At 36.8% G+C, this 17,203-nt stretch overlaps 1 protein-coding gene across 2 annotated transcripts in view; it reads right to left on the minus strand.

Annotated features, from left to right (window-relative positions):
- The window catches only part of rxrab (retinoid x receptor, alpha b), a 71,825-nt gene that overhangs the window by 42,582 nt on the left and 12,040 nt on the right, over positions 1-17,203 (minus strand). The window contains exon 2 of one of the 2 annotated variants that reach the window (XM_051893813.1): positions 11,329-11,460. The exons of the other annotated variant lie outside the window; for it this stretch is intronic. Coding sequence (XP_051749773.1) covers positions 11,329-11,460 — 132 coding nt within the window. The remainder of the gene's footprint in view (positions 1-11,328; positions 11,461-17,203) is intronic. 2 annotated transcript variants of the gene reach the window in all.

The following is a 17,203-nucleotide window of genomic DNA, read 5'->3' on the forward strand; positions in this document are numbered from 1 at the left end:
CTTCAGTATTTCATTTTGCATATATTGTATGCTGCAAATGTGTTGGTATACAAATGTTTAGTTTTTGTCAAGCCAATAAAACACATCCAACTGAACAGAATTGAACTGAAAGAGTAAGAGTGATTACATTTTGATATTTTCTTTGTGGTGTTTTTTCATAATGCTAGGGTATTGTTGGAGATTGCCAGGTTGTTGCCATGCAGCTCCTAAGGCATTTTGATTGGGTGTTGCTATGTGGTTACTAGGGTGTAATATATTGTAGCTCTAGAGCGTTGCTAGATGGTTTCAAAAAAGTAAAAAAAAGCCAATGATATTCTTCAAAGCAAGCAGTATAGAATTTATCCACTGGTTTTATCGTTTGCTTTGCATCTATCAGCTTATGCATTTGTTTAAATCCCTGTTACTACATATGACACCTAATAATAATAATAATAACAATAATAATAATGCTAACCTTAGAACCATTAATATAAAAAAAGCATGCATGGTCATCATTGAGTAATCATTTACTCAGTATTATTGATGAGGTTAGCACTCTGACTCTCAACATTATTACAGACTGATCTCTTTAAACAGACACAAAACAAGACACTTGAGCTAAAAGAGGGCTAAATCAGTCATACACAACACAGATGAGTCTGTTTTCAATTCGCTCTGAGCTCAGCAGTGCTGCAGAGTCATTTGAATATAGAGGAAGAGAATGGTTTCGTGGCTTCCTACATTCAATCAGCACACAGAGTGTTTAAATCAAACCCTCACTAATGTGTTTAGTCCGACACTTCCTGTGCACCTTATTTCTCCTCTCTGTTTCATCCTACTTTTCTTTAACACTGGTCTGATCTTCACAGATCTACACAAACACAGGCTTGTATCACGCAGTGCGTGTGGAAGGACATTTAGTCAACATAATAAGCATTACGTGCTCACTCACATACCGTCTCTCTCCATTTCTCACTCTCACACACATATATACACTTTCATACATTCATGCGCACAAACACATACATATGCTGCAGACAAAACCCCAGACTATCCAGCCAGCTGAGATGTAATTACACTGCCAATTTGGTCACTTAGCAGTTTAGACTAAAGAGTCATGCCAGTTTTGAGCCCACTACAGTTTCACACATCCGACCATTTCAGATAATCAGCACTTTAGAAAATATGCAGTTGCGCATGGTGAATAATGCAAAATAAGCAGTTTGATGAATAATAAAAAAGCACAATGACTAATCTATATGTGATTCATCTCCAGCTGTCACTTTAATAAAAACCTTGGACAAAGACAGAATAAATATTTTGAAACTGAACTTCGGGGATTTCCGATAGGTTTAATCCCAGTTTAGACACAAAATCTTTTGAATTCACTGACTTATTTCATGACAAATTACAACATGACGACTTGTTTTGAAATTTAAAAAAAAATATAAACAGGACGTACATTTTACAACACTTCTCATCCTGTTCAGAGAAGAAAATGAAAAATGATCTGATGATCTCAATGCATTAGCATTTTTTTGTCTAGTGGTATAAACCACAGGCAGCCACTGAGATATTTGAAATATTCATGATCCTTATTCCCCCTCTGGGTTTTCTTTTGAAATGACAGCCATAATGTTTCAATCTTAGTTCCAAAGGGATTTCATTTTAAACAACCTTTTATCTCGAACTGACAGAGAGAGAATGTACATCATGTATATGACAAAGTGGTCAGCGTATAAAGTGTTCTGAACAAGTTCAACTGGATGCATGTTATAAATCTTACTGCTTTCATCTGATTTAGTATCACTGAAAATTTCATATGAGAATAACTATAGCAGTCAACATCTCGAAGGTCCAGACAGCAAGTTCCTACGGTGATTTCCAAGTTTTTACAACTTTTGCTGGCAGAGATGGTGACTTGAGTCTGAGACTCTTACTTGAGACATGCTCAAGTCAAAAAAATTGATTGATTGTAAGCTTGACTTAAACTCATGAACAATTGACATGAGCCTTCAGTTGGACTTAAAAAAAAAAAAAAAAATTGTGGACATAAAAAGCATTAGGTTTATTGAGTGAGTCTAGTGCAGGGGTGTCCAATCCTGCTCCTGAAAAGGGCCACTTTCCTGCAACCCCAATTAAACACACCTGAACCAGATAATCAAGGTCTTACTAGGCATACTAGAAACTTCCAGGCAGGTGTGTTGAGGCAAGATGGAGCTAAACTCTGCAGGACAGTGGCCCTCCAGGACCGACTTTGGACACCCCTGGTCTAGTGAGTCTTTAGAGAAAGAAGAAAAAGTTCACACTTTATATTAGGTGTCTTTAACTACTATGTACTTCCATCAAAAAAAAAGTAAAATGTACTTATTGTGTTGATGTTGTATTGCAAAACTATTTTGCTGTTACTGGGATACGGGTAAGGTTAGGGGCAGGTTTAGTGGTATGGGTAGGTTTAAGAGAGGGTTGAAAGGGAAGGGAAGGGTCAACAGTGTAATTATAGCTGTAATTAGTGAAATTAATTTCAGATGTAATTACATGCAGGTGTAATTACATGCATAATAATATAAATACAATGTAGAAACATGTATGTACAAAATAAGTGCATTGTATCAATTGATTAATTTCAATGTTAGTACATAGTAGTTCAGTGTTCAGTGTCATTTGTCTTTTTTGTAGATAAATGAACTATTTTTAAAGTGCATGGCAGTAAAGATGATCTACTGATTTAAGTAAAAAAATTCACAAACTTTCTTTTAGAGGACTTAAAGCTGCAGTTTTGCCTCTTTGTCGCCATCTCTGTTTGAAACCTGCAATTGCAGTTATTTGTGGAATTACCATCTTTACGTGGGTTGTGCATCGGCACGGCTCCTCAGCACGAATGAATCTAATGTTTGCTGTCAGTCACCGCACCGATGTGGATACTGTACTTCGGAATCACAGATTGTAGTCTTGGAAGTATGACCAAAATAAGAATTTTCACTGGAAAATGTCATCTGAACAATTAAGTAACATGTCTGCCACATTTGTTCTGACCAACTGAGAAAAAAAGCATTACAATAAATCACGCTGCCAATGGTGATTAAATCTAACGATCGCTTAGCTCGGATCGTGTCAAACCGAGCAAATTATTATTATTGTTATACTTTGTTCTCAAATTGTTAATGTTAACAACATCAGCATTGCGTGACTATGTGTATTTAGTGTGTATTAGCGTTACCTGCAGATTTCAGTCTGAAGTCTTTTACGAAGTCACTGATGATTGTCATTTGGAACTTTCTGGATTACAATCCGCCATCAAAATGATTTAATCATTGCAGCTGCTGTGAGAAATCTCAGCATCCTCATATCCTCATATCCTCATTCTACTCCTTCTTTATGTAAACAGACGTAACATAATGGTGCAAAGACGAACGGCAGCATTTCAAATTTTTACATCATGGTGAGTAAATGATGATAGAATTCTCATTTTTGGATGAACTATCACTTTAATTATCAAGAAAATGCCTAGAAATTACAGAATTGACATATAGAAATATAACGCTGGTAATATCGCACCTTTCCTCAACAAGCCATATAATTCATGTCCATAGCACTAACATAATAGGTTAAAATACTCTGCCAACACCAAACCCTAAAATCTCTTTGAAAGGTTGAAAGGAATATTTTCTCTGTACCAAAAGGATGTTGATCCAAGAAGTCTCTGCACATTTCTGCGGAGCAGATTGTTTAAGCTGAGCTAATATAATCAGAGCCCAAGGTGATAAACCTGTTTAAAGGTCTTGCTGACTGTGTCAGATATCAGGCCAAGCATCTGCTATCCTTATGTACTTGGCATGTTAAAGTAAACATTTGTTTATATTATTTGCTTTATTTGTCAGAACCATTCTAATGTAAAGGCTACAGGCACAATGTAGCTCCAATATCTGATTTCAGGGCATGGGAAGCTGGTCCCTGAAACTGAAATGTTATCAGTTTCCACTACAAGACTAGAGTGAATGAGACAATCAGATAAGCGTCTCTGTAGCTCAGAGAGAAAGCTCGCTCTCTATAAGCCACCTGTGAGATTAAGCCAGTGCTATCTGACACACTCGGCTACATGTGTTTGCACAGAGATGGACAGATATGAACTGCTGGTACGGCGAGAACTGCCGCGTCCAGGGGCCAGTGAAAGAGCACATGCATTAGTCTAAATGACACAATGAACATACAGTGGCAACATGACTGAATAGACCTGACATGCTTTGAATTCATTGCTTTAAGGACTGATTTATTAATCAATGATTGATTTAAATATGGTCTACTATGATTGATTGAACTTTTTTATAAGATAAGACTCACAGAGTAATAAGTCAATAAGAGTAATTCCTAAAGTGTGATATGTCTACTAGATGGCGTATTTTTGGAAAGATTTTTAATTTTGCTTTGTTAAAGGGTTAGTTCACTCAAAAATAAAAATTCTGTCATTAATTACTCACCCTCATGTCGTTCCATACCCGTAAGACCTTCGTTCATCTTCGGAACACAAATTAAGATATTTCTGATCAAATCCAATGGCTCAGTGAGGCCTGCATTGCCAGCAAGATAATTAACACTTTCAGATGCCCAATGCAAAATTTCAATGGTTCACGTGACTTTGATAGTTTGATACACGCTCCGAACCACTGATTCGAAACAAAAGATTTGTAAAGCTTCGGATTTGATCAAAAACATCTTAATTTGTGTTCTGAAGATGAACGAAGGTCTTACGGGTTTGGAACGACATGAGGGTGAGTAATTAATGACAGAATTTTCATTTTTGGGTGAACTAACCCTTTAAATAAAATAGAAAAATTATTAAAATGACTAATCATGATTAATGTTTTTTTTTTTTTTTCAGTTTGTTTTCAAATAAAGAAAACTTTATATGTGTGACAGGGTTAAAACCATTTAAAAAAAAAAAAATCACTACTTGAAATAAAATAAAATATAAAAAAAAAAACTTAAAGGCAAGGCAACATTTCTCATTTTCATTCATTTTAAGTTGATGTACTAAAATGACTAAAACTAAATAAACTAAAACTAAACTAAAATTAAAATGAAAACAACAGAAAATATAAAAGTTAAAACAAGATCTATTTCAAAATACTATATCAATGATACTAAAATAACACTGATGTGTGAAAAATTAAATTACATTAAATTATCAAATTTTATTTCTCTCTATAGAAGCCTGAAATGTAATTAACTCTAAGTATTTGCAATAATAATAGTGATGCTTGGCGTATAAAACATCATTAAGCAGACAAATAAATTAATAGAAACACATAAAGCCTATTTTGAGTATATCATAAGAAAAATCACTTCCATCAGCAGCAAAGAAAAGATTCATGTGTGCTGATTTGATGTGTGCTGAACATTATAAGCTTCTCCCTCCAATGCCTGACAATAAACCATCATCTCTACAGACCTCTGTATTCTCTCTTTCTGCTTTAAATCAGGACAGTAGACATCCTGTCATTCTCTCTCAGTGTATCCCTGCAGTAAGATTGCAGGCTGCCCCACTTTTAGGTTGCAAAAACACAAAGATGCACACACACATTCTTGCACAATCACCGGTGGGACTGGATGGCTGGCCTGGTGCCCTGAGAACTGGAGCTTATACTGTGCGTCTGCCAATCTGAGCCCAACAAGCTGTTTTGGGGGGAGGCATGTGCATTTAATTTCTTTCTCACAGACCATCAATGTGCAACAAGACCTGCAAAAAGGCCAATATAAACCTCAGTCACTAAAGAGTCTTCTGAAAAAGCCTTTGTCACATTGCTCTTGTTAAAAGATCAAGAGTAACTATTCCCAGATTCTCAAAGCAAAAAGAGCAAGAATTTAAAATGAAAAATGATATTGTTTTTGATACAGGTGAGTGATTTGTGTTAATTTTCTCTATCTCTTCATTTTGACTGAAGTAAAAAAAAAAAAAAAAAAAAAAAAAAAAAAACTGATAGGTGCAGTTTAACAGTAGGACGTCAGAAATGAGATAGTATTTCATTGTGACTGTGCCAGAGAGATAAAGAGCTCAGCGAGACCTCAGGAGCTGATTAAAGCTGATATAGCTCCAGGACTGATAGCTTCCCTCCAGCTTCTGTGTTGTTGGCCGCTCCTCTGAATGCCATGTGTGCACCATATCCGGCGAGTCAAAATTATGGAATTAGATTGGATATTTAGATATGCACTAAACTGCTGCTTTTGAGCAGGTTCATGTGTTGTTGTTAATTTTTTGTTTTTGTTTTTTGAACAAACTAAACACTTTTATGATTTATTGAAACATTGAAACATATTTTTTTCAAACAAAATTGAAACATATTTGTATTGGCTTGAATTTTTTTTCATACCATACATCATTTATTTTTGCTACTTTTCAAATGCGTTTATGTATGTTTTTGTTCTTGTCTTTCAATCACTTTCAGTCGTTAAATAGAAAATCCCCTTTAGAAAAATGAATTATTATATATCGTCGCTGTCAGGCGGAAACCTTGTATCTCCATATTTCGTCTTTTGTTTTCCATAAATCATTATTATTGGTTGCCCTTTACGTCTGTCTGTGGGTTTTGCAAATATTTAATCAATGAAAAGTGTTAAAAAGAGCTTGTGACTAAACCTTCTATCTCCATTGGATCCTCAAACTGTCAGTAAAACCTCATAAATCCCGCATCTATCATTAATGAAGTGCCGCACGGAGTTTGGACCGTCTCTGTTTATTTGGTTAACAAAGAACTAGTTATTTGAATAAATACAGCCTTTTCTTTAATAGGCTAATGTTTTATGTATTTGAGGAGGGAAGAGGAGTGTCTTAGTCTAGCATTTGTCGTCGAGTCATTGCCAATACTGCCTTAAATAGCCTGTGTGTAGCACTTCATCTTTAATAACATGAGATTTTCTCCAAATGACATAAAGACTGAGTGCCCACATAGCTACAGTAGACTTTATAACCCATAAGTTGATGAAAACGTAACGCAATGCATTTACTACCTCAGATGCGGCTGTTCTAATGATGGACAAAACACGCATGTCCAAAATTCTCAGAAATTCACTGGTCAGAAATCTTGTAACTCCATTTGATCTTGGTTTTGGTAAAATTTTAATAAAATAATGAGTCATGCAAGTGTCTGACCATATATAAAGCCACAATATCAACTTTTAATTATTTAAAAAATAGTGTTTTTTTCCATTTCCTGAAAAGTAGCGTTTTTGGAGATACGAGGTTTCCGCCTGACAGCGACAATATTTAAAATCATGATGATCTAAAGTGAGACTGAAATCAACATAAAACATTTAATGAACATGTGTGAAAATTATGTACTGTAAGACATCTGTGCACAAATTATGACTGTCGCTTAGGCATGGCTATTATCGTTAACTAAAATTAAACATAAAATACTTTCAGCTAGTTGCCAAGGCAACATTTATCATTTTAATTTGAAGTACTAAAATAACAAAAACTAAAACTTAAAAACTGTTTAAAAAAATAATAAAAATGACAAAAAACACAACAAATTTTAGATTTAGATTTTTCTTGTGGAAATCGAGGGCATGGAAGTGAGCCCTGACCACCCTCCCGCCACTGAGTTTTTGGTTTCGGGACGGGAGAACTGTTGTCATTTTGAAGAAGTTGAATTTTTTGCCCCATCATCATCAGGAGCTATCAGTCACGTCCCAATTTCTCTGTTCCCAACCAACCTCCCTCTCCAAAATACCATTGAGACTGTTTTATTTTTCAAGCTCCTCTCCAGTCCCCAACCATTTCTGCCACCCAGTCATCGCTGTCTCCCATCAGCCCCTCTGTTCCACCTCAACCTCCTCTCAGTGGCATGGTTACACAGCTGGGCTGCTGGGAGTCATCTCCTCCTGGGCTTGGGGAACCCGTGGCTCCGCCTCCAGCCTCTGTGTGCTCCATTCCACCTCGACCCGACGCCCTGACTCCTACGCCCGCACTCCTTCCACCCTCGATGTCAGCAGTGACCATCAGCAGTGACCATCGGGCATTTGGCCTCGCCAGGCTCCCTTGGTGCCTGGGTCATACATCGCACCACCTTCGCCACGGCCCTCTACCCCTTCGGCTGCGGCTAGCTCCACCCTCCCTTAGGCTGCACCTCTGCCCTCGGTCGCTCCAGCTTAACCTCTACCTTCCGGATCCTTGCTTCCACCTTGGAAGGTCGCCATTGCGGCTCCGTCACAGTGCCCTGTCTCTTCATCGGCTCTCCAGTGACGCGGTAGGCTCCACCTCCTACGTCGCCATCGCCTCCTGTCATCACCATCATATCATCCAGCTGTCTTTCTCCATGGCTCCTCCCTCCAGTGACGCCGCAGTGGAGCACAGCCCTGGTTGTGCACTGGGGTGCCATCTACCTGCCCCTACCTTCAAGGCCACCTGTTGGATTCACCACCCTGGACTGTCCTGTTATCCATCCCGGATCTTTGCCCTTCAAAGCCTCAAAGCCTCCTCCAGTCTGCCTGTTCTCACCATCCCTTCGCCCACTCCTGTCCATCCCTTCGCCATCTCCTCGTTTGCCTCCAGAGCCCCCACCCTCCTTCCCTCATCTTTTCAGTCTTGGTGCAAGGTTGTGCCATCCAGCAGGTGGCGTACGGTCACAGTTTTCCTTTGTTTGGACTTTGTCTTCATTTTGCACCATCTATCTGTCGTCATGGACCATAATGTGATTAGTTATTCAGTTCAGGTGGGTGTCGTTAATTATCCTCATTTACCTGTGTATTTAAGTTCCCTTGTTTCAGTTCAGTGTGGTCTGGTCTCATCTATGTTATGGTTGTGTTTGCTTATCTTCCTCTGTTTGGATTTACCTGTGGATACTATTAAAGACTATCTTGGATCTTCATCTTCTTCGTCATGTGTGTTAATACAGCCAGACCGTGACACCATGATGTCTGTATGTTCACTACTGTGACATAAGAAGTGCGAGTGTTTCAAGAAATTTCATTTTCTAAATGTTCACAAGGACAAAAGTGCCCATAGCTGAAGAAACACCCAATTATAAATATCATCGCTGTGTTTAACTATTTTCATTTTCAATTTCATGTCAGCACAACAATCAAGTTATTTTCCTTTTTTTTCAGTAAATCTCAAATGCCAGCAAAATATTTAGTTTTCCTTCACAGGCATCTGTCACTTTAATCACCCAACACATTACACATGTGATGTAGCTCAGCCCGCTGTGGCACCTCAGTCTGCTTTATGGAGACAACTGCCTCGATCATCAGGAAGAAATTAGCCGAGAACTAAGCAACACAATCTTATTGGCTGCCGGGCCCGTCCGCTCCATTTGAGGTCAGCCCAGACATTCCAATGGATAATCTTTTCCATCCCTCCACTCTCTTGTCTTTCTCTCTCTCACACTCTCTCTGTTTTCCTCAAAGAGCAACTAGCACAAGGCTGGCTTTGTGTAGCCTCTTCACTAGCGTTTTCTTACTCAGTCAGTGTGTTTTAAGTGAACCGTATTTAGCTGAAATACATATCTGCCTTCATTCCCAGCTTTCCCTGCACCTTCCAGTAAAGTTAATTTCTATAGCAAGCTAGTAATATGAAGCCTCTGAATTAGGGCCATCACCACATCACAAAGCTTCTGGAGAGTAGCTGAGCTATGTTTGCTTCTGGAGCTTCGCCCACTTTTCCCAGCATCCCATTCTTTGTTCTGCGCGATCTCTCTGAACTTGCAACAAAAGGCTATAATTATGGTGGGCACAAACTAGAGAGAAAGAGCGATATTATAGCATTCTCTCACACTTCAAATATGCCCGCTCACTAGGAGTTACAGGAACCTGTTTTGATTTATGCCAGCTGTGGAAATGACAGCTGCTGTGAACTTCTGGATGGTCGTTTTGATGCAACCCACATATCTCATGCATTCTGAACCACAATATTTACATAAGTCCTCATGTTAGATGCCTGAGATACGCATCCTCGCCTAAGCATACTGCTGAGTGATCGCGCTGAAGACTAGCTATAATACGCTACATATTAACTGATAACACTTTATAATAAATTTCCATTTGATAACATTAGTTACATTAACTAATAATGAAAAATATACATCTAAAGCATTTATTAATCTTAGCTGATGATAACTAATACATTATTAAATGCTTATAACATATACATATTAAACTTTCATAATTTAATGATGATAATAACACAATAATAAATTAATATCTGAGATTTAATGGATCTGAGCTAACATGAACTAACAATGAACTGTGGTATTTTTAGGTAACACTTTATTTTACTGTCCTTGTTATACATTACATGTACTTATATAGTAATAACAGTAAATTATGCATAATTACAAGAAACTGTAAACTGAACTCGGTAGCGCTTTATTTTACAGTCCTGTTCTGCATTTGCATACTTAATTTTACAGTACATGTACTTACAGTGTACTTACACTGTACTTACCCAAGAAAGTACTGGTAATATAAGGTAACTATGGGTCAAGGTTAGGTTTAGGGGTTGGTTCAGGGTTATAACCTTGTTATAACCTAGTTATAACCCTGAACCAACCCCTAAACCTAGTTACCTTACATTGCCAGTACTTTCTTGGGTAAGTACAGTGTAAGTACACTGTAAGTACATGTACTGTAAAATTAAGCGAAACCCCAAACTCCTAACCCAACCCTATAGTAAGTATATGTGGTTAATTAATATTACTCTAATTATAATTACACTGTAACAACCTAACATTATCAAATGTTAACAAAGATTAATAAATACTTTGACAAATGTAATGCTCATTGTTAGTTAATATTAGTCAAAGCATTAACTAACGTTAACTGATGGGACCTTATTGTAAAGTGTAACCAATTAACTTGAAACTTGAAAAATAAAATCTCTGAAATTGACAATTGACTTTGAATAAGCAACAAGCCTGGGGAAAAACAAACATGTACGCTAGCTGAAAACCAACTGAAAACAAAGAGACCTACAACATGTGAATACCAGGAATAAGACCGGTGAAACATGTCCATTAATGTAGAGGCCAGGTGAGACGCTCACTATATGGGCTTTGTTGTAACATGTTTGAAGCAGAAACTATTTCTCATGAGTGAAACTGTATCTTGAGTTCTGCTAGGGAATGACAGGACAAGACATCCTACACTTGGAATGAAGACTGATTTTGCCCTACAGCGTTGGATCGCTGACATTATGCATGGATGATCCAGCACTGTAGGGCAAAATCAGTTCAACGCAACTGTGCTAACACAAACCAGATGGCTTTCAGCTGAATTAAAATACTGATCTGATGTGTCTATGTGGCAAGCGCAGGTGCTCTGATGTGCTGGTGCATGTGAATGTGTGTTTTATACCTGTAGATATCCTGCGCTGTTGTAGCGGGTACGCACCCGTGAAGCCGGAGCAGCCATTGGGCGAAGTGCCAGCGTCGCCCGGCCAGCTCCGCAAACACGGCGGCGCTACTGAGCAGGGGTTTTTCAGGAGCCCTGTGTGTGTGACACAAGAGAAGTGGGTGAGAGTCACTCACTTCCTATTCAATCAGGTGAGGATTTCAGACCAATATGTGAAAGTACACACTACACTGTTATGGATGAATCTCACAGTCTTCAAAAATTTATACATAAGCTTGTATGACAGTATAGAGGAAAATGTAATAGTAGCTCAAATGTTGCTCTCAGGCTCTCAGGACGTAATGGAGTTTATGTAGGTATCAGTCATTGTCTCAATGTGTCTCCTATAAAATTCTTTAAGAGAAATAAATTTAGAAACATAAAACAATAGTTGACATACAATGAAAGTATACAGCTATACAATGGATGTTGATAGCATAACTCAGATGATTTGGTTTTGGAAGAAACTGATGTGATTATCTGAGCTCAAATTGACTTTTATTTGCAAATCTGAACACAGTTTGTGACATTATTGAGATCTCTTATGAAGCATGTGAGATAATGTCACATGTGGGTGTAATAAGGTGCACAAAGAAGGAGTAAAGAAACTTTAATGTTAATGTTAAATCCATAAAGAGAACACACAGGAGATAGCAGGAGAATAACGTAACCACATTAACATTGACATAAACAATACCAGACAAAGAAAGTGAGGAAATATAAATATAAAGCAGGGAGATAATGAGTACAGAAACAGGTGTGTGGGAACTAATTAACAGCCAGGGAAACTAACTAGGGAACTAAGGAAAATGGGAACAGAGCAAACAGACTGAAAATGAAACTAAAACAGTACATAACAGAGCATAACCGTTACAGATAAATAGGGAAAGATACATTTTCATTTGCTCTCCATTTAATCTTGTTATTGTTAAGGAGCAAATTTGCATAATAAAGGGATCATATGTGAATTATGTATCTGTATAGTGTCTGTATAGAAGCCTATTTCTCCCTTGGAGAAAAAAATTAAAAGAAATGGACTATTTTTCACTCATAATTGGAACTTTATGGCCCAGTTTCACAGACAGGGCTTAGCCTAAGCCAGGATTAGACCTTAGTTCATTTAGGATATTTAAGTAACTTTTATAAACGTACACTAGAAAAAACATTGCTTGTGTGCATCTTGAAAAAAAAAACAATGGCACTGACATATTTTAAGATATGTCAGTACAAGTTGCTTTTAGTTAAAACAGCTCAAACATACATTTTAGTCTAGGACTAGCTTAAGCCTTGTCTGTGAAACCAGGGGTATGTCTCATAATTGCAGTTTTATCTCTTTTTTTAAGCTTTATCTCACAATTACTTTATTTTTTTACTTTAAAGTGATAGTTCAAAAATCATACTCGTACTCATGTCCCTCATGTCATTACAAATCTACAGTATGCTTCCGTTCATCTTCGAAACACAAATTAAGATATTTTTAATGAAACCTTAAAGATTTCTGTTCCTCCATTTCTCGAGAACCAGTAAGGTTTGTCTTGCGCATCAAGTAAGCATGTTAGAAATATGTTTAATGGCTTGTTTCATAGAAATTACTTTTACTTTGTATTAACTTTTTGAAGTGTCGACTCAAAGTTATGGGGGAATGGACTTTAGATGGACAGAAATCTCTCATATTTTTAAATATTTTAATTTGTATTTCAAAGAAGTTTTATGGGTTTGTAACTAACAACATTGAGGGTGGGTAAATAATTAATTGTGCAAAAAAAAAAAATATATTTTCATTATTGGGTGAACTTTCATTTTTTGGGTGAAAATGAGCTTCCATACTTGTACGTACTTGAAACATCTGTAATTAATGAGTGTCCTTTTCTACATGTTACAAACATTTCAACAGTTGTGTAGTGTCAATTATGTAGTGTCATGTAAAACCGGAAGTCATTTTTTATGAGAAAGACCCATGCGAGAATGTTTGTGACTGAATGTGTGTGGCCCGTGCTACATATCTCTGATTGATATGGAAATAACTTGACCTCCAGATGTTTTATTTGTTCGCTAGTAAAATTGCAAGTGCCTCATTTTCATCTGTCTCTGAATATGAACTTTCAGACCACCCAATAATCTGACTCACTATGACCTTGAGCAACAAAGGACACCTAGTCACACACACACACACACACACACACACACACACACACACACACACACACACACACACAAACACACACACACACACAAACACAGACTAAAGGCAAAATTTGCAGGCTTACTTTATGAGACCCGGGATATTTGCTCCTTTCAAAGCCCTCATTTACGAGACCTTGATGAGAGGCCATGCCATGCAGAGCAGATTCCTTTTTTCAAGGTTTCCATCTCATCTCTAAGACAATCAAGCTCAAGGTCAAAGATCAGACCTGCAATTCAATTCATCATGAACGTCATAAAAATCTCTCTTTCAAGGGTTCTGGATTAGCTCTTTAGAAAGGGGCTTGAAGGATGGACCACAGTACAGGCAGAAGTTGTTGCCTTGACCATGTGATCATTAGAGAACCTTCAAGTCCTATTTGTAGCCTTGAAAGCTGCATTAGAGATGTATAGAGATCAAGGGGTTTCAGTTTAATACCTCCTTATCTTCTTTGCGATTGATTAGAGTGTGTGATTTGATGATAGCCTTTACAATGAGTGCTGGATACTAAGAAGTTAGCTAATGATCAATGCATGGATTTGACTGTCAGAATTATGAAGATATGCCAAATATGCTGTTATTCACATTGAGGCAAACAAAAATTTAAACAACACCAGGATAATATTTAGTAATGACGGCCTGAGCCTGTTTTAACAGTAGGTTTTGCTGTTTCATATCCTGTCAGTAAATGGGAACGAGAACAACTGCTTTGGCAATGCAGTTGAAATAGTCAAGATAGTATGCAGGAACAAAAGGTCTGATCCATAACCTTTCATGAGACGCTGCCAGGAAGAGACATGGAGATGTTAGGATGGATGGAGAGAGAAGCAGTCTAAACTAAGAAAGCCTTTTAAAATAGCTGCCGAATTCCAGCCTTCCTCCTTATAGCTGCACACATAAACATAGACACAATCTTTACGAGACAGTCAGGAAAAGCAGACCCATACGAAAATGGGTCAATGACACATACTAGTGTTCACAAAACACATGTGCCAACAAATGTATTCATGTTGGCTTTGAAAAGTTGAAATTTAATGACTTTAAAACTGTAACCATCAGGTAAAACCTAATAACATACTTTCCTAACAGCTTGAATACATTTGACTATGCACATCTTATATATACACACACATATATCATGAGGGTCTGCATTGGTCCTGTCTATGATATAATTTCCTGTGTTTTTGCATCTATGTTTTTTCATAGATGAGGTGTATTCAAGTCACTGAATGTTTGAATTGCTTTTTTAATGTATTTTAAACAAATTAATGGATCATCATGTCATTGACCCAAATTGCAAATGAGGTGTCTTTAATATCTTAGTTGTTTCTCCTAGACAACAATGAGATGAAATGGAGAGTAAATGGAGACTTTTGCTGAAGTCTCTTGATTCTCAGATGTGTATCTCCTTCAGAGTTTCAGAAAGAAACTTAGATGCTCAGATTTGCATTTGATATCAAGTCTACAATCAAAAAGTCAGAGACTTTAATATGAACTCAATCGCTTCTCATCAAATCCTTTCATTATTCATTTTTATAGATTTATACTCTTGCACTGATCAGTTGATACATTTTCAACAAAAAATCTCATTAGATAATTATTTTGATATTATTAATATAGCATTAATTAATGGAGTTTTGTAATAAGTATATTTTTTCTTAGAACAAAAGATGACAGTTTTGAAGTAGTACATGAGTTATTAAGAAAAGTATTAAAAAAAATAGCTAAAAAAGAAGAGAGAGAGAGAGAACATATATGTTCAAGGTCTTGCATTAAATGATAAAGCACACAGAATATAATGGAACTGAAGGATAAGGACATCAAACAAACAACTTCAGCTCACAGTTTCACTGCATCGAATTGCAGTGGACTGCTTTTAAGACTCTGATACAGAAAAGTAAAATGTAGAACTTATTCTACATGTTTATTATTTATATACATTATATAAGTTATATACATATTATTTGTTATTTTCAAGAGAAGGTCAAGCTGATGAGTCATGATGTCATGGAGACTAGAGCCTCTGATAAAAATATATAGCCAATTTCATTATTATACAAAAATATTATTGCAATTAAAGCATCTCTAGAATGAGAATGGAATCTAATACCACCTGCAATAGATTAGCAAGTAGCAAATCATGGTTCAAGATTGTGATGTCTCTATAGGCTATTGGCTTTTAAAATAAGGGACAAGTCCTTCGATATGTGCTTGTCAAGTGATTTCATGGGAAGGATTATGGGAAGTCTGGAAATATTGTTTTTAAACCTTTCCAATTTAGAGTTATTGGTCATAAGAAATTCCCTAAAAACTCACTCACTCAAATCCAATTATCAGAGAGGAAATGGAAAAGAAGGGAGAGAAAGTAAAAGAAGGTGAATGAGAGAAGAGCATTCAGGGAAATGGCAAAAACATCTAACTTATTGAAATTTACTTCAATATTTCATCAGCCCATTTTTTTTTTCTATTTCCTATGGAAGGAACAGCATGGAGTGTTTATGGCTGTCGGAGTGTCCTGTCCATTAATCTCTCTGTAGATACACCAATCTGCCTCTCAACAGTGGTTTAATAAAAGTATGTGGAAAAATACTACGGAGAGGCTTTTAATAATTGACGTCATCAACACAGAACAACACATCCAGTCTCTTAGATTTAAACATCTGATCGCTTGCAATAACAAGCATGCACATGTGTAAACACACACACACATGCACATATTAATGTTAATGTGTTGTTTTTCTAGATGTGATGTGCTGGCTACAGGATGTGCCATCCTCCTGTTTTTTTTTTTTTTTCTTTTTTTTCTTTTTTTTTTCAGTCTGTCTGCTTTACCAGTGATGTGTAAAATATGAGATACATATATCCCTGGTGTATGACACATGAGGGCCTGCAAGTTAAGTTCATTTGGAAAGAATGTTGGCTATACCAAGAATAAATTTTAGGAAATATTTGGCTCACTTGCAATCATAATATTAATTATGTAGTGGGGAAGAATTATTTAAGGCAATTTGGAATACTGGAAGCATCCAAAGGATTGAAAGGGAGAGGTTTTGAAAACCACAGTTTGGAAATAATCGGTGGAGTTCCTTAGAAGATGTTATAATTATTTATATGAAATAGAGGTGTATTTTTATATAGATCCTCAGAGCAGATCTGACTGGGAGAATGAAGGAAAGTAAGAGTTGAAGCTGTTCAACTCTGCCTGTTCATTCATACCAAATTTAGTTGCTCAGAGATTGCCCTTTTAAAGCTCAGAGACTTTAAATTTGCCATGGAATGAAAATTCACCATATCTATTTTGTAAATGCATGTTATAGATCTTAATGTAAATGATTCTTTCATGTATATATTTCCTTTTTTTTTTTTATCAAAATGTCATAACTAAATCTTTCGGTGAAAAGTCAGAATTCTCTCTGTTGACCTGTTCAGGCCTTGTACAATAATTTATTCCACAATGACCACATCTCAAAATTCAATCAACAATCAATGTACAGAACCAAGTCCCCACCAAGAGGGGTTGATCTCAGAGCTCGAGCCAATCCTCAGGAAGCCAAGTTCATTTATTAACTATTAACTATTAAGACTTAATGGGCAGGCAAACTCGTGAATTGAGTGTTCAGTTTCAATTTTGTCGCAGTTACAATTACCTCTAATCTC

Source organism: Ctenopharyngodon idella, chromosome 5 (assembly GCF_019924925.1).
Source record: "Ctenopharyngodon idella isolate HZGC_01 chromosome 5, HZGC01, whole genome shotgun sequence".
NCBI classification, from domain to species: Eukaryota; Metazoa; Chordata; class Actinopteri; order Cypriniformes; family Xenocyprididae; genus Ctenopharyngodon; species Ctenopharyngodon idella.